Source organism: Danio aesculapii, chromosome 5 (genome assembly GCF_903798145.1).
Source record: "Danio aesculapii chromosome 5, fDanAes4.1, whole genome shotgun sequence".
Classification (NCBI taxonomy): domain Eukaryota; kingdom Metazoa; phylum Chordata; class Actinopteri; order Cypriniformes; family Danionidae; genus Danio; species Danio aesculapii.
Genome location: NC_079439.1, coordinates 48,639,312 through 48,658,695, shown reverse-complemented (window position 1 = coordinate 48,658,695; position 19,384 = coordinate 48,639,312). Strand labels below are relative to the sequence as shown.

General features: G+C 35.7%; 1 protein-coding gene across 1 annotated transcript in view; it reads left to right on the top strand.

The window, feature by feature from the left end:
* The window catches only part of adgrv1 (adhesion G protein-coupled receptor V1), a 289,090-nt gene that overhangs the window by 188,423 nt on the left and 81,283 nt on the right, over positions 1 to 19,384 (top strand). The window contains 2 exon segments of the mRNA XM_056458383.1: positions 767 to 927; positions 1,045 to 1,145. Of these exon segments, the coding sequence (XP_056314358.1) occupies positions 767 to 927; positions 1,045 to 1,145 (262 nt within the window).

The window sequence follows — 19,384 nt, the reverse complement described above, 5'->3', positions numbered from 1 at the left end:
TTGTTGATTTTATTATTATTATTATTATTATTATTATTATTATTATTATTAGTAGTAGTAGTAGTAGTAGTAGTAGTAGAAGTAGTAGTAGTAGTAGTAGTAGTAGTAGTAATAGTAATAGGAATAGTAGTAGTAGTAGTAGTAGAAGTAGTAGTAGTAGTAGTAGTAGTAATAGTAATAGGAATAGTAGTAGTAGTAGTAGTAGTAGAAGCAGTAGTAGTAGTAGTAATAGTAATAGTAATAGTAGTAGTAGTAGTAGAAGTAGTAGTAGTAGTAGTAGTAATAATAGTAGTAGTAGTAGTAGTAGTAGTAGTAGTAGTAGTAGTAGTAGAAGTAGTAGTAGTGGTAATAGTAACAGTAGTAGTAGTAGAAGTAGTAGTAGTAGTAGTAGTAATAGTAATAGTAATAGAAGTAGTAGTAGTAGTAGTAGTAGTAATAGTAATAGTAATAGTAGTGGTAGTAGTAGTAGTAGTAGTAGAAGTAGTAGTAGTAGTAGTATCATTGGATGTATTTTACTTTATTTACAAAAAGTTAGTTATCTTGAAAAATTGTTCTGAAGCATTTATGTTCCTTAATTAATAAACATTTTGGCCTAAAAAAAATTAAAATTGAAGTTGTAAATATAATGTATTATGTAGTAAATATTTCACATCTAATCTACCTAACAAAGTTAAATTTGTTTGTTTGAACGGCTTTTTTTAGTTTAGTTTTAGTTTTGTTGTATATGGCTTGTCCTGACAATTGTGTCATGCCTTCTTCTGCCCAGCTGGTTGTCTGATGGTCAGTTCTGTCGTTTGGTGGACGACACTCAGAATTATGTAGAGTGCGCCTGTTCGCATCTGTCCATCTACACAGCGTATGCGGAGATTGAAAGCTTGGCTTCATTCAATGAGGCCTTCTATGCTGCTGGCTTCATTTGTATCTCAGGTAACTCACTACATTCTTCTATATATGCTTAAGATGTAACACATCCCACCATAAAATGACAAGAAACCATCCGTTTATTATACAACATATACAGTAAGTCTCTTTTTTTACTGGCAGGGTTTGCCTTGGCCATGGTGTCTCATCTGATGTGTGCAAGATTCCTCATGTTCGCTGCCAAACTCCTCACACACATGATGGTGGCCTGCTTAGGGACTCAGGTAAGATCAAATGTAACCAGTGCTTTGGTCAACCAGTCAATTTTCAGTGTTAAACAGCATGTCTATTGTAGTTGGTCAGCTGCACCAACATTTTTACAAGTACATTTTTGTGAAACCGGGAATATGTTGGTCTGGGGACGTTTTGTTTCACGTTTCAGATGACAAATCTACTAGAGGGTGCTGTCAACATTTTGCGAATCTGAAATACATTACTAAGGGTACATTTTGTTATGTATTTTTGATACACATCCTACATGCACAAGTCCACGGAAAGGGTCTTATTGTACAGATCTACTAGTGAGTCATGGACTTAAACCCAATCAATAGTGTTTCAAAAGCCAACGTAAAAGAAATGCACACTACGACCAATTAGTTTTACCTTGATTTTACATTTCTTTTGCCTTGGTTTTGGAACCGTGCTTCAACAGACTTGAATCTGAGCACTCTGCATCACAGGTAAAACATCAGAAATGGTGTCCATATGGAGAGAGTAAGGTGAGACAAATGTATTTGATTATAAATTACAGACACTGTTAAGTTGCTACAGTATGTGGTGTTTATTTGGTGCTCAAAGAACTGGATGAGCTCAAAGAACATTTGTGCTCAAAGAACTGTATGAGCAAAAAAATAGATCTTTATTTGTTGAAAAATACGTCTTGTAAATATCATTAGTGAGAAAAAGAACTAATTTTGTTGGTTTCATACTGGCCATAGTGTTTATTGTACCTAGAAACTGCAGTCAAACATATGTTGGAGTACTTATTTTGTGGCTTTACAAAAATATACGCTAAATTAGGGTTGCACGATAGTGGAAAAATCTGACATTGCAATGTTTTGTTTTGATGTGACATATATTGGGATATGCATTTAATTTCACCAGAAGACAAGTCTTTTTTTATGCCGTACATCTGCCAAAAAAACAAAACAAATTAAATATATATATATATATATATATATATATATATATATATATATATATATATATATATATACATGAGTGACAGTATTCAAATGCAAAATTAATTAATCAAACTTAAAATAACTTGTCATTATTGTATAAATAATTTAAATAATCTGATCCTGCAATGTGACTATTGTGGATACACACATAGTGATATCGATGCTCAAATATATTGTTCAGCCCTACGCTGAATCAAAGATTTTCTTTCATTGAGCCTGTGTTAAGAATTCAGCTTGTTTTGAGATGGTCTAATTCAGCAGTTCTCAGACATTCAGCAAAGTCTTGGTCTTTGCGACCCCCAACTATGCACATTGTCTATGGCTGTGTACGAAATCGTCTACTACTCAGTAGGAACTACATTTGACTTTAAATTTACTACATGACTGTTAGAAAAGCACATTCTATAGAGTATGGATGTCAGTAGTATGAATGGAACATAATGTCATCTGTCATGATCATGTGGCCTACACGCGTCAGTTGCGTAGCTTCACTCCTATTTATGAATTCTCTCATGTGGCATCATGTGATATCATATTGTCCATCGGATGTGCATTTCAGAATCTTGGCGGAAGTAGTAGGTCATCCAGGTACTTCTCGAATATTTTTCGGACATACTACTCGGCTCGCACACTGTTTTTAACTACTATATAGTATGGAAGTATGTGATTTTGGACATTTGTTTCTCTTGCTGCTTCAGAGGTTTGTTCCATTTGAACTTAAGTGCCATGCGAAGTGAACATCATACGATAATCTAATGTGATGCCTGTTCAAAAGTGTTCAATTTAAAGGGTAGCATACGCTTACTGTTACTGTAAACTTTATTATCCCCTTTTGGGGCGATTTGTTTCACAGTGTAATAGCTTTACAACACATATATCACACCACACACTTAAAGGGCCACGAAACCTCCCTGTCTCAGCAGGGTGTTTTCACACCTCTAGTTTGGAAAAAGTCAGGAAAGTGGGTGTGTCTAGCTCTGTTTAGGTGGGCGTGTCGGGGGAGGGAAAGAGGAAAAGTTTTGCATAAAAATAGGAGTTTCTGTTTAGGCACACTCTGATTCTCACAGAAGCAAAACAAACACACAGACGCAGGGGAGAAAGACAGTGACTGTTTACATGGACATCAGTAATTGAATTATTTGCCAAATTCTTAATTTGTCGACTTTAACTGCTGTTGGGCACTTTCACTTTCATTCAGGAACATTTCACGCATGCACCCCATGACAAACGAGAGATTGTATGCAAGGATGAACTGCTGGAGAGTGTAATTTTAATGGAATTTTTGATACCACACGGCGAGTGGTAGAAAAAAACCTCTGCATTTCTTGGTAACTTAGATGCACTCAGTAGGTAGTGTCAGAAAGCCGTGTGTGAATTGTCTATCCTGTCACAAAATGCGGCGAAAATCCGACACGACGATAATAGTTTGATTACGGTGTTTACATGTTTACATTCGGAGAGCAACATTTACAGTGGATCTTTCAGTTCATAATATTGTACTATAATATTGCAGTGATATTAACGCTCTGTAAACTTAGTAACTAAGTCATTTTGACTAAGGTATGTCTTTAAAAACTAAAGAGTACTGCTGACGATACGAACTAACTTGGCCATCTGAATGAACAAAAAGAGAGCAGCGATCACACACACATACCAAATCTGTAGCGACAGGACAATCAACACAAACTGGAACTGTTTCTTTTTTAAAAGGAGACGAGTGGCAAATTCAGATTTCACCATTTCCAGATGCGAAAAGCTCTCGGGTAAAAATGTTTCTTACAAACGTATTTCTGTCGCGTGTCACATGCACTGGTCTCCACACGTAAGTCCAGCTGCGCTCACAAAGTGGAAAATGAAAACAAAACCTTCATTGCAGCACATTAATAAACGCAACACTGACGGCCCATGTCTTCAAATTCTTGTTCTTCCACTTGTTTTGGTAACACAATGTGACGTCTCTCTGCATCTGAACACTTTAACAGGTAAAAACAGTCTTAGAAGGTATCATGCATATTAAAGAAGTTGCACCTCATTCACAATAGAGCGCGCTGATTGGTTTGAACCAAGCCTTTCTCATGTATTAATGCTGCACAGACGTCACAAAGTACTCCCAGGTACCGACATCCTGTCTACACAATGGAATAAAATGTTTCAAACCCGAAGAATGAATTCTTAAACCGAAAACAACCTATTTTCACTTTTTTTGTGAAATATACGTGTCCTAATAGTGTTAATAGCAGCGTTGAACACATATATGACTGTCAACATCTCAAAAAATGTGTTTTGGTTTTTCGTGACCCTTAAATACAAACATTAAACAACATTAATAGTACTAAAAACAGCAACTACTTCACTTGATGTGACTTAAATGCAGATCACATGATTATCGTTAAGTAACCCTTCACAGTTCTGTAATAATTGAAAATGTCAGAAACAATGGCGTAGCTCTTTTGTTAATTAAGTAAACTTCAGGTTCAGCTGATTTCCTGTGTGCAGGAGGTAGAGAGTAGTGAACACTATGTAGGGAACATGAAGATCTGAAAACAGTTACGTTCTGGAGATCTAACGAGCTGGTTATCTGAATCAGGTGTGTTAAGCAATAGAAGCCATACAAAATAAGCAGTGAGAACCACTGGTCTAATTGTTCACTGTGTGTATGTATGTGTGTTACATCAATATAGTACAGCAAACTGATAATTTGATGGTGAGGCTAAACTCCACTTACAATTTGTGCTTGGGAATCAGTATCAGGATCTAGGACACTGCTCCAAAGAAATGTGATACAGCTACGACGTCAGCGTGACGCTTACTGCTGCGTAATGTGGCCTAGTTTATCGTCAGGATGTCTGGCTTGTCTTTGAGCCATATTAAGGTAGAGTATGATGTTGCTGCGCCCCTGGAGTCATGTTAAATTTAGTCAAAGCTGAAATTGGATGTTTTGTGAGTCTTTGAATGAAAGCTGAGGTGTTTGTGCTCAAGTGTGATGCATTAAAGTACTGTGTGCATCAGTAATATTGTACTGTAACCTGAATACACAATGATGGAATCAGAAAGTCCAACAGGAGTCACGACTGTTGAAAACAGTGATTTAAAGTGGATTACTTGGGTTCAGGTTATTTTGTGCGAATGCACAGGTGTCTTTTTGCATGTATCTTTTTCAGAGCAGGTTGTGAAACCGAAGCCCCTTTAGATTCAAATGTATGTGCCTTGTACTTGTCTAGATTCGGCGGGGGGAACATTTTCTAAGAACTATGTCATTGCAGCTTGGGCGAACACATCCAAATGGGCTAGTTTGATTAAACCCTGACAACCGAACTATCCCTGTGCACCCATCCCTGTCCAAAGAAGAGGGGGTCATTTAGTCAGTGGTCTGATACCTGTGGACCGGAGTTGGAATTTTCCACTAGTCCTGCTCACTTATAGAAAAAGACAAAAACAAACAGGGCTCTACTTAACAGGGCTCAGAAAAACCTGGTCGCATTCTGTCATCCATTAATTGTTTTGCTTTTCTTTACCTCGATGGTGTTGAATGGAAAATTCCAGGCTGGCCATCCCAAGAAGTCATGCGTCATCCAGGTTCGGTACCGACAACAGCTGGGCTCATGGTTTGTCAAAGGATGTTAAAAGGTTATAAGATAAATATCCTCTGGAGTTGGAAAGGGATTTGTTGTAAGTTGATTCCGCACTTCCCAGTAAGCACATGTGCGTCACTGTGATACCTGTGAAAGACTCTATCTTCTAGAAATCAGTGTGTGCTATTTAAAGCATTACCTGTGTAGATATCTGATAATAGAGTGTACTCTGAGACTCATTCCAAATCAGGAATTTCACTAATAATTCAAATTCTCATATATCTTCCAAATGTATAATATGATCAAATAAGCTTATTTTTTTGCATGCACATTTTTAGTCGACATGCATAGTCGAGCACACAACCTTTAGAAATATATTTCATATGTTTCATATGTATTTAGATGTCTGAAAGCTAAAATAAATCTTATTTGTTTGAAAGCACAGATAAATTGTGATTTATGACAATCGCTGGACACCTCTTTCTGTGCCTCAGCACGCACTGGCAGATTAAAATTTTATCAGCTGATGATGTGTGCTCTGAATATTCTAATCACACCAGTGTGATTGTACGCTTCAGGGACCAGCCAAGGCTGATCACAGCAGTGTGATCATACGCATGAAAGGGTTAAACATCAGTTTTCTGCCTGGTTCAATGCTAACACCTAGCCTAGCATATGCTTAAAAATAACGGATATGCAAATAAATATTTCAAATATATGAACCTGTGTTCTTATTTTCAAAAGTTTTGTAACAGCATGAACAAATGTAAATAATGACATAATTGTTGACAGGTTGAAATGTTTCTTTAAACTAATGTTTATGGCACTAATTCTTGTTAAAACATCAGAGACCTTTGGTAAAATGTCTTTCAAATTAAATAAAACCAACTTCCCCAAAGGTTTAGAAAATTATCTTTAGACAAGGCTCACACAACAATACAAGTACAATAAAATACAACAAAAAAAAAAATTTCCAAATTTCATATTAAGATCCTATTTAACAAAACCAATGGCAGTTGTATAATAATACATGTCCTCTTATACTTGGCCTTTTTCACTAAAGGGACTTTATACCCTCTACCAAACAGAAGTAACGGTAGAGTAGAGAATAGAAAATGTCTTCAGAATTAATGGAGGCTTCTTTTGTATTTGTCTATCATCAATTATTTGTTTGACACATTTCTAATTTAATGTAATTTAACATTTAAGGAATAATTCAGCTTACAATGATCACTGGGCAACGCAGTGGCGCAGTAGGTAGTGCAGTAGGTAGGATAGACTAGTGCTGGTTCGAGCCTCGGCTGGGTCAGTTGGTGTTTCTGTGTGAAGTTTGCATGTTCTCCCTGCATTCGCGTGGGTTTCCTCCAGGTGCTTCAGTTTCCCCCACAGTCCAAAGACATGCGGTACAGGTGAATTGGGTTGGCTAAATTGTCCATAGTGTATGAGTGTGAGTGAGTGTGTATGGATGTTTCCCAGAGATGGGTTGCGACTGGAAGGGCATCCGCTGTGTAAAACATATGCTGGATAAGTTGGCAGTACATTCCGCTGTGGTGACCATGGATTAATAAAGGGACCAAGCCGAAAAGAAAATGAAGGAATGAAAGATCACTGATCAATATTTAGAATTTGAAAATTTACATAAAGACATTTTGAACTGCAGCTAGCTCTCTGCAATCCTCACATGGTTGCCCACTGAAGCTAAGCCCGGTCAGTACCTGGAAGGAAGACCACATGGGAAAGCTAGGTTGCTGCCAGAAGTGGCGTTAGAGAGACCAGCAGGGGGCGGTCATCCTGCTGTCTCTGTGGGTCCTAACGCCCCAGTATATTGACAGGGACTCTATACTGCTTAGTGAGCGCCGTCTTTCGGATGAGTCATTAAAGCGAGGTCCAGACTCTCTGTGGTCATTATAAAACCCAGGATGTCCTTCAAAAAAAGAGTAAGTGTTTAACCCCGGCATCCTGGCCAAATCTGCCCACTGGCCTCTGCCAGTCATGGCCTCCTAATCATTCCCATATCATAATTGGCTTTATCACTCTGTCTCCTCTCCACCAATCAGCTGGTGTGTGGTGTGCAGTCTGGCGCAATATGGCTGCCGTCGTGTCATCCAGGTGGATGCTGCACATTGGTGGACGATGAGGAGATTCCCCCCAAAAATGTGTAAAGCGCTTTGTGTGTCTAGAAAAGCACTATATAATTGTAAGAAATTTGTATTATTAGTACGAATATTGAACCATGATGCAAATTAAAATAAAAAAACTAAATAAGCAATTGAAAAAATACAGGGTAAAACTTACTTTTGCATCTGTTTTAGACATTTCATAATTGGTTTTATTGTCTGGTGTGAACGCAACTTCAGTAAGAATTTGGATTTTGTTTAATGGGAGTTTCAAATACAATGAAACAAAATTCTCTGTGAGAAAAATTCTCTTTCAACATTTCACACTATCATCCATAAAGAACAATCTTCAGAGGAACATCTCTTCTTGACCACCTGCATGACAGCACGTGTAGGTGAAACAGGACGACAACTCAAGACTGTAGTTAGTGGAAATTTACCCAGACTAGCTCACCTGGCCCAATATGTCAGTGCAGATAGGGCTGTTCTTATGAGCAGCAATTACACACATTTAGCAGGGGTAATCAGCTAGCGAGCTACAGCAATAAAAAGGCTTTTCGGGAAGGTGCCATTTAGATTCACATGCATGCAGCTCATGTGTGAGATGTACACAAACACATATGGAGATGCTTGACCACCCGTGCATTTTGTCGCACAGAGACTGTATATCTATTTTTAATTATTATCTCAAATGAAGTATTTTCCCACACATTTTCTTTTAATTTCGTGTTGAATTGAATGTTCCAGAATGAAGTGGTTGAGGTCGGGATGTCCAAACAATTGTTATGGTTATTTCAGCTCAGCTCTGAGAATTGAGATCCACCAGTGTCTGATTTGTCTGAAGGTTAAGATATTTTAATCTAATATTCTGCGCCTTGTCATGTGCAGCATGCAGTCAATGCTTTTAAAGCTCTTCTGACACAATGTGACGTTTGTCTGTCAGGCTTTAACTGGGATGAAGCACTAAAAGTTTGATTATAAACACCCTTATTTAAACACTTTTAAAGTAATGTTCCATGTGTTTATTCATATTTGTTAACCTCAGTTAATGAAAAGCAAACAACAATTCTGCCCACTATCAATACTTGCTCAAAGATTTATTAAATGTAACATTTCATCAAACATATACACATCAAAATAAGTTAACAATAAGTAAACAATAAGCATTACAACAAAATAAGTAAACAATAACCAATTAAAAGCATTATTGCAAAACACAGTTTATGCATTATCATAATCATCATCATCATCATCATCATCAAAAATATTTGTAAAGTTACAGTTTGTAAAGTCACAATCCTCATGTATCATGTAACAAATGTCACAATATCCATGTAACAATTACAGCATTACATTAAATAACATTCTCCTAATCAGTTTGAAATTATTAAAGAGCCCCTTTTATAAATCATCATAAAAAAAATTCATATTTTGGATTTGGGGGTCTCCAACAACAGGCTGATATGCATGAAAGGTCAAAAAGCATTCATTGTCTTATAATATGCATTTATTTTTACCTAATTGTCCCAACGACTCCTATATGACTTGTTCAGCCATTTATTTGTTTGAAAACCTTTCCTTAGCGCAAAGCTAATCTGTGCTGATTAATCTGATGACCCCAACCCAGGCTCATTCTGAAAACGTACCTCTACAGATGTTTCTGGAGACCACGAAATACGTCCCGGCGGCACGTTTTTCTGCAGTTTTTGTTTCTGGTAATCCACCACAGGTCGCTGTATATGCTTTTGGAGATTTCAAATTTCCCTCGCGAGTGCCATTCACGCCTGCTGTTCTCGCGTATACCCACCAAAGGCAGCTGTCGACTCACTTTTTGACAGACTTTCTGACTGACTGAGCGAACGATTGACTGACCCACCCTCCCCCTTCCCTAAACCCAACAAATTTTAACCATCGACCCGCCCACCCACTTCCCAACAACCCAACAAACACGTTTCAAAAGCAATCCAAAAAATAAAAGCCTGATTTTTTTTTTTCTGATAGTTTTTTTTTACCACGTTTTCAGATTTTACCACATTCTCACCCTGCTATTTGCTTGTTAGTTTTATTTTTTGGATTCTGTTTTTGTCTTACCTGCTTTTTGGAACCGCTTTTTACTCTTCAACTCTTCTCTGCGTATCAAGTCCACCGGCGTAATCGGTCAGCTGGTAAGTGCGAAAAGGAATGGCGTCACACCGCCCCGTAGCGTTTGTTTAAAAAAATGAAATGCAGCCATACACACCTCCGGCTACGTAATTTGCTTTCTGTAGGGCTACGTTTTTAGAATGAGCCAGTGTTGGATGACCCAGTCTGTTGTAATTGGCCAACTGCATTCAGCGTGAGACAGAGAGAAATTCCCACCACGGCTTATCAACAGTTTTGAAGTAGTCAGAGTGCAGAGTGTATGTGTGAGCCCAATGCAGGAGTGCATTAAAGCATGGCAGTTAAACACCAGCATATTACTTTATTCTTAACCATAAGAAAAAACAACGACACACATTCAGTATTAAACCACACAGTGGTGAAAGCTAAACTATTTTGAAATTTGACCGTGTGTCGGAACAGCTGATGGTGGCCATATCTATGACAAACGGCAGAGGATCGTGAGTTTGCCACATTCAAATCATAAATGTATTTAAATCCTTAAACAAAGCGGCACACGCCGCGTTTTCACAGTGGTTTTAGATGTGATATGTGAACATAAAGAGTTAACCAGATACAGTACAAGCTGTGCGGAGTGAATACAAGTAACAAAACACAATTAAATACATATTTTGCATGCTAGAGAAAATCAGGAGGCAACCATTGTAATCGCACTCACATACACTTGTGAAATGGAGGAAGAGACTGATCCATGAACTGTGTACTGATAAAGTTCCTGTCAAGCTCTGACAAAGCCCCATGCATCAATAGTGTGATCCTTCTTTTAACAAACGGTTGACAAATCCCCCATTGCAGGCTAGATTATTGCATTAATCACCAGAATGTTCACTCATTAATATTCACTTATCTTCAGGCATGATCAGTCCCACACACACTCGCACTCCGTTAGTGTTTGAAGGAAAAGGCGCGTTCACGTTTTACCAGATCCAGCACTTCAAATTTAGTAGTGTTTTGTGTCGACGTCGATACGGACAGGCAAACTATCCGGATGATTCATTTAAATGAGTCGGTTATTTTATTTAAAAAATATCACGTTCATTCACTTACGGCCCATTCACATGAGGCGTCAGCATCAACGCCTCCCATTCATTTTGAATGGGTGACATCAAGCTTTGCCGAACTGAATTGTGGGTCCGTCGATGCCACTTGGGACTTTCTGTTGGGACTTTCTCAACTTTTCAAGCGCCAACAGAAGTGTCAGCCAATCAGATTGATGTATTCAAATACACCTGCTCAGACAGTAGCCGATTGCTGACTAATTTCATTGTCTGACGCTGCCATGACGATAGTGACAGCCCTAACTTTAGACACACCCTCTGTCAAGCGTTGATGATGGAACCCCGTGGGAACCGGGCACTAGTGCTGTGTTACACACTGCATGGAAAGTAATTTTCAAAAACCCATAATAGGATCTCTTTAATGTTAGTTAATGAAAATAGTCTTCTCTTTTTCATTAACACTAATTTTAACAAAGCCTTACACTGTAAAAAATATAAGTTAATTAACAGTTTCCTTATTGTGATTCACAAGTTCTGTTTATTTATGGTTGTGAATTACATTATGGGACTTATCTTTATCTTTCTTCCAACACTTTTTAACCTTGAAAAGTTAGGAAAAAAGTGACTTTTATGAATGATTCATGACTCATGGGGTTTGTTCTTTAGTAGTAGTACTGTTTTACTGGCATGACATAACCCATGATTTAAAATTCTGTAGCAAAAAAAGGGAAAAAAGAAACACTTTAAGTACATTTTACCTACTGGCTTATTGCCTGCTTATTATTAAAATATTGGCTGTTTATTAGTAATTCAGACATCCCAAGTCTGGGAGTTCTGGGAGTCTCCCACATTTGCATAGAGACTCCCGGATGCCCGCAAAGGAATGAATGTGCAAAAAGTGAAGCGCTATGAATACTTTTCGGATGCACTGTAATTGTTAGAATGTAATTTGTTTGACTTTAAAGTCAGTGTGAAATCCAAATGTACAATATCTATTTAGCTAACACACATTGTTTATATTTAGGCGAAAATTTAATCAATGCGAGTTAATCTACATGAAAAAAAAAATATTTATTGTTTTGGTAATCTTCAAAGTCTGATCATTTGCTGTTTTAGTGGCCGTAATCATTTTGACAGCTTCAGCCACAATATTCGTAACCACATCTATCTTACCGTTAGTTAGCTGAGGATGAGGGAATGATGCCAAAAAGAAAAACCCCCCTACTTATCATCAAAGTATCAAAGGAATGCAAACTTTTTATTTATAAACTATTTATTTTACATACTGTATGTATAATGTGTTAATTGTGTTTGTTATTTAAGACAACACAAACTGTGACATTACATATTACAACTTTGGTGGCATCTGTAGATATTTCCATGAGAGTGGCTTTAGGCTGCATCTGTTGTTTATTATTGCCGTGGGGCTGGTAACGGAGACACAATGCGTACAGTGAAAGTTTTGATAATGCAAATCTGATGAAAGTTTTAAGTCATCAAGGGTCTGCTTTCAGTTGGTCGTGGGAGCTAGGTTTGAGACCGGGAATGTCCATCCACAATAAATCAATAAGTGGGAAACTGACACTCATGTTCTGGCTGACGTCAGAAAGTCTGGGAGAGCAAAACAATGCCTGTGAGAAAGTCAAGCGAAAGGAAGCAAATCTCTGGACTTCTCAAACCTCCCCTCTGCCCTCTTCCTCTTGCATTTTAGGTGTGTGTGTGCTTGTTTGTGTGCATGCACTGGTTTGTGTGGTTACAAGGACAGAAGTTTAAAGTCAAAAGTCATTTGTATAATGACATGGGTTTGACCTAAGTATTACAATCTTGAGGTGATTTACGAGGACATGTCTAATGTCCTTGTAATTCAAAATGCTTAGAAACCATACTCAATGGCAACTTTTGACTTTCAAAATTTGCAACCAATTTCCTGTGAGGGTTGTTTTTAGGGGTAGGGTTGGACCATAATAAGTGGTTTTTACTGTTTAAAATACATTATGACTACGGAGAGTTCTCATAAACCACCACCAATGTTTGTGTGTGTGTGTGTGTGTGTGTGTGTGTGGAGGGGGGGGGGGGACTTGAAACCTTAAAAAACACACGCTGGCACTACTTTGTGAACCAAAAGCAACTGATGGTTCAACGATGAAATCTGATTACAGAAGATGGCAGAAGGGTGGTATTAAAGAGGTCAGAGTTCTCCCCTTCTAATTAAATTGTGCCCATGTCTGTTAATTCGCTCGAATGACAAGAAAGGACATGCTTATTCAGAGCAACAGCGCACCTCTTTCACAAAGTCTGGCTCAAACTGGACAGAGGGCTGTATGTGGGCCGGTGGAGAACAAGGCAAATTGGATGCATGCAGCACAGCGTGTGGTTTGCTTAGACTTCAGGCTTCTTTCTTCTGTGCCACACAACTGATTGCTACTAAATTTCAGTGTGTATTACAGGGATTGTTCAACTGAAAAATAAATATTCGCTGTCAATTAACTCTCTTACTCTCAGACCATCCAAGACATACGTGCCTTCTTTTCTTCAGTAAAAAAAAAATCTAAGAATATTTGAAGAGTTCAGATGCAAAAAACTTCTAAGTGGCATCTGAATTTTTTTCTCTAAAATTTGCGTTTTTCTTAGCCTCTTATGTTTATGTTCAGTTATTTCACTGTAAAGGCAATGCAAATAAACTATTCTTTGCACTATGGGTAAAATTACTGAAACTACACACCACAACCTGAGAAAAATGCTAAATTTAGATGAAAATTTCAGACGGCATTCTTCACACTCTTCATTTTTAGACACCTGAAAAACACATGAAAACTATATATATATTATGAATATATATTATGAAAATATATATAAATACAACATTATTACCTTTAATATGCTGTTTTGGGAAACAGTGTAATTTATAATAAAGTTTATCAAATTTTGTAAAGATATTAAGACAATCTTCCTGATTAATTTTCCATTACTTTTATTCTTAAATAACTGGTAACCTCTGATTTTAAATTATTAGTTAAAGTAACAAACAAATAAAAAATACCCTGCAATTCCCTCACTCTCAAGCCATCCTCTTTATATATGACTTTCTTCTTTAGGACAAACACAAATTTTTACATTTTATCCTGGCTCTTCCATGCTGTATAATGGTGTTAGATAGTGGACATTTTTAAATCTCCCAAAAGAGCACAAATATGCACAAAACAAAAAAATTGCGGCTAGTTCAAACTACTTAATTAATTTGAGTTAAAATAACATGATTCTTTTGGTGTTTTTTTTAGACAACTTAATTATTTTATGAACAATCCACTTAATTATGTAAAAATTAAGTTAACTTAATCGACTTGTGTTGGGACAAAAGTAGTTGTGTGGAACCCAGAATTTTTACAGTGTACAACCAGGGCACTAGCACATTCTACAACTTCGACGTGTGTCGACATACTGTATAAAGCATGATGATGATGATCAAGATGATGATCATGAAGATGGTTATGATCATGTACTAGTTCAAACCCATATGGCTGTGCAAAAAAAGTTCAAGCGCTTCTTTTCTTACTGTGAAATCTTCTGACATTTTAACTTCTTGTTTTCCACTTTCTATTAATTACTGGAAATTAGATATTCTTGTTCATCTACTCTCACTTTTAACTTTAACTTAAACCTTACAGATTTGTGCACTTTTAGAAAGTTAAAGAAGGGCCACTATACCAAACTTATAGAGCATAATACTACTTCGTGGTGGAACGGATCACAAATCTCACGATTTCCATCACACTATGGTTTTTGAGTCATGGATCGGACCTTTTTTTGGATAAGCAAAATAGGGAGGAGACAAATGTCAATTGCTTTCCATTTATACAAACATATTACTGCAAAAACCATTCGTTTTAACAAACAGAACTTAGAACCTGTAATTTTAATAAAAATAAAAATCAAGAAAGAACCAGCTGAAAAAAGAGGAAAATATTTAATACGAAAAATGATCTTTGCTACAGTTGCTGATAATGCTAAATATGGAAATTTAACATCTTGCACAACATATCATATTTATCTTCAATTAATGATTCACCAATTCACACATAAAACTATAGGTGGATCATTTTTGAAAACCTATTCAGTGACATAATTATGATGGTTGTTTGTGACCACCCATTGGTTACAATTGTTATGTAATTGCTTCAACATTCACCAGCGTCAAGTTCCATTAAACATTTTAATCATTACCATAAACATTGATGTTTATATCTGATGTGTTACTTAATTGTTTGTAACTAACTGAAAAGTGTAAAAACTGAATCTTTCTGAATCAAACACAGATTTGAATGCAGCGCAGGATTAATATACATATGCAAATTATAATGATAAATCACCACAACTCTTCTTTATAAATCATTATATTTTACAGGGAAGCCAAAATGCTTTCGCACATGTAATTTTAATGACACAGGAGGCGATCTCTCTGCAATTGGTGTAAATGTTGGATTAATCTACAAGTTCAAAAAAAGTTAGGCCTATTTATCCACATGTCACGTGCATTCCGAACCATGGGTTGTGATCCGTTACACCCCTAATACTTCTCTTGACTGTGTTCATCTAAATGGAGAAATGGAGAAAATCATATACAGCACACTGAGGATGGTTTAAGAGTGAGTACATTTTAGGGTGATTTTCATTTCTGGGTGAACTAATCCTTATTAGGATTAATTAATTAATCTTTAATTGTTGGAAAAGTGGCCTATCAGAGTAGTTTGATGGTAATGGAGCATTTAATTTTTTTGGTGAACTATCCTCAACACATTATCGTTGTAGCAAAAAAGGCAAATACAATAAAGCAGCTTTTGGAAAACATCTCTACTCCTGCATTTCTATGATCAGACTTATAACACGTAATTATTATAAAATGACACAGAGGGAACCAAGCCTCCTCTTTGCTCCACTTCAAACATACAATTGGATAATCTGGCCTGAACAGTCCTTATCTAGAACACCCTAGAAATCTCTTACCAACATTCAAAATAACTTTCATAATTGTAAAATAATTCAAGACAATAATGCATTAACATTCCTTCTTTTTCTCCCTTTTTAAACGTATTCTCCACAAACCGACTTCATTTGGTGCAAATATTTTCCCTACAGATTCTGTTGATAATTAAATGTCATTGTATTATTCATAGAGATAACCCAAACCTTCTGTTTTTTACCTAAAACTTTACCACTATTACTGCTGCCTATTCAGTGCTGCTGTTTCCTCCAGGACGTGCAAACCTAGTTATTTCTGACTATTGATTGTGTATACGTGAGCACTTAACATAGTTTTTCTCTTGTGAAGTTTTGTGTCAGCTGTCCATTTTGGGTTTTTTTTTTCCAGAAAGCATTTGTTTGAGTGCAAACACTGCATGTTTTGAGATGTCACACGTGGTGTGTAGTTTGATAAGTGTGTGTGCTTAGACTATGTCCTCCTAGAAACTGTGGACATGGGCATTTATCGCCCAGCACTAGAACTGGCCAGTGATGAACCCTGAATGACCCACAGCAGACCTTGAACACCTTTCTCCTACCAAAAAAACTGTGTAAACAAATGCAGAGTTGACCTGACCTTTAACACAGTTCTCAACAGCATCTCTACAGACTGCACAATAAAGTAGCCTCTCAGCCCATTGCAAACAGAAAAGTAGACTGTAAATATGATATGATCACAAAATCAGGGTAACATACGTTTGTGTTACTTTAACTTGTCAATGTATAGTCAATAAAAATAAAGTTTCAAATTTGATTATGCTTCACAGGATTAAGTCAATCAGTTTAATGTACTGTAATGTTATTTAAAGTTAATTTGGTTCAACCCAATAATTATAACTTTGTTTAAACTATGGATGATATAATATTCCATGTTTATTTATTGTAACAAATACATTTAGGAAATGTAAAATTAAACAACGTGCTTTTTAAATGAAATCTGCAGTTATAAAATATAATAATAATAATAATAATTATTATTATTATTAGTAGTAGTAGTTGTAGTAGTAGTAGTAGTAGTAGAATTATTATAGTAATAATAATATTAATAGCAATAATAATAATAATAATAATAATAATAATAATAATAATAATAATAATAATAATAATAATAATAATAATAAGTATTATTATTATTATTATTATTATTATTATTATTATTAATTTTTGTGTTATTATTATTAGTATTATTATTATTATTATTATTGTTAATATTTATCATTTTCATTATTGTTATTATTATTTTTATTATTAGTAGTAGCAGTTGTAGTAGTAGTGTTTATTATTATTATTATTATTATTATTATTATTATTATTATTATTATTATTATTATTATTTGTAGTATTTATCATTATTATTAGTATTGTTATTATATTATAGTAATAATAATAACAACAATTATTAATATTGTTATTATTGTTGTTGTTGTTATTGTTATTTGTATTATTATTGTTATTATTATTATTATTATTATTATTATTAATGATACTACTATAACTCCTACTAATACTACTACTACTACTACTACTACTACTACTAATAATAATAATAATAATAATAATATTGTTATTATTATTATTATTATTATTATTATTATTATTATTAGTAGTAGTAGTAGTAGTAGTATCATTAATAATAATAATAATAATAACAATATTATTATTATTATTATTATTATTATTAATGATACTACTACTACTACTACTACTACTACTACTACTACTACTACTACTAATAATAATAATAATAATAATAATAATAATAATATTGTTATTATTTATTATTATTATTATCATTATTATTATTATTATTCTACATAGTGACAGTATAGTGACAAGGATATTGAGAAAGTGCAAAAATGTAAACTTACAGTTCATTCATATGTTAGAGCTACAATTTGATTCAGAAATAGGTTTTTATTGTCAGTGTACCTACAATTTGATACAAATAATTATTAACATCCGTGTCTTTGGTACATATAGAATTTTGTAGTACTCCCATTTTACTTCATTCATTCACTCATTCATTCATTCATTCATTCATTCATTCATTTTAAAGAAACAAATCAAAGGTATATTTTCAGTTAGACAAAAACAATAAGATATGTTTTCAAAACTGCATATATATGCTTTAGCTTAATTGTTATAATATCAGTCAATGGTATCTTGACAAACAGATCTAACTAATGTGGCTCAGTGTCTGTATTCATGCTTACATTTACATCAAAATAGAGTTAACCTAGAGGAAAAGAAAAAAAGCCTACATACTATATGTACTTACTGTGTCGAGCATTTTCTCTTCTACCAACTTCACTTATTGTCCATATTGTCTCCTCTTCATAATTAGTTTTTCAAGCCGGTCAAAACATCTCTTAATGCAGGTCAGACTTGGCGGCCAACCAGGACAGCCCTATATCAGCACAGGCCTGTCAGCACGCTTTCTGGATAACCTCTGGACTCCAACAGCCTGCGTGCTCTATTTTTGGATACCTGGGAAGCATGAATAGATCATTTGGCCTGAACTTTGGAGGGTGAGACAGGGCAACGTGTCGCCTCTTTGTTTGTTTGTTAACTTTGGAAAGAATGAGGGTCAGCGCTGGCACAGATAGAGAATCGGCCGCTCGCGTTCATGTGAAAAACATGTTATCGCTTTCTCGCATGCGCAGGTATTACTTTTAAAGCTAAGTTTGAGAATCAGTGTCTGAGTGAATTGCTACAGCACATCCAAACTGGAACTTGACTGTCATCTGGTTTAGCATTTCCGCAAAGAGAAACATGTGCACACATTACAAGGACAAAACCCAGAGCACTGAAAGAAGCAGCCAAAGGCCAACTGTGCTCGTTCCAGAAAAGATAGTTTGACCAGGCGTCTGTCAGATTTCCAAGAAGCTTCAGGATGTGCAGTCAGATAAGCGAGGAAGGAAACCATCAACAGGCATTTCATTCAACTTCAGGCCTATTTTAGGCTCTTTTGTTAGTTCCCGTTGACTGTGTGCAGTGCCTATGGTGATTTGGCCAAAACAAACTGTCAGCAGTCTTTATCCTTATGATAAACTGTCTAAACATGAATGTTTACTTATGGTTATTAGTATGCTAGCTGCAAAGCACTGCTGTTCCTGGAAATGTTGTTGGATTGTGTCTGTAGGGGTCACTCTAGCTCTATCCTTCAACCAAATAATCATGGTATGAAGTGTATATGCAATATATAAAAGCATGGCAATGATTTACACAAACTTAAACCCTGGGTCATTTATTATGTATGTAATTTAATAATAATTAATGCAAATGTGTATTAAAAGAACCACTTTTAACATCATCATCTTCATTGGGAAATGAGCGAGCAAATCTACACAAAGATCTTGTGACAGTTTTTGAGATAGGGCTTTCTGTTTTTAAGCACCAAATGATATTGTGATTGC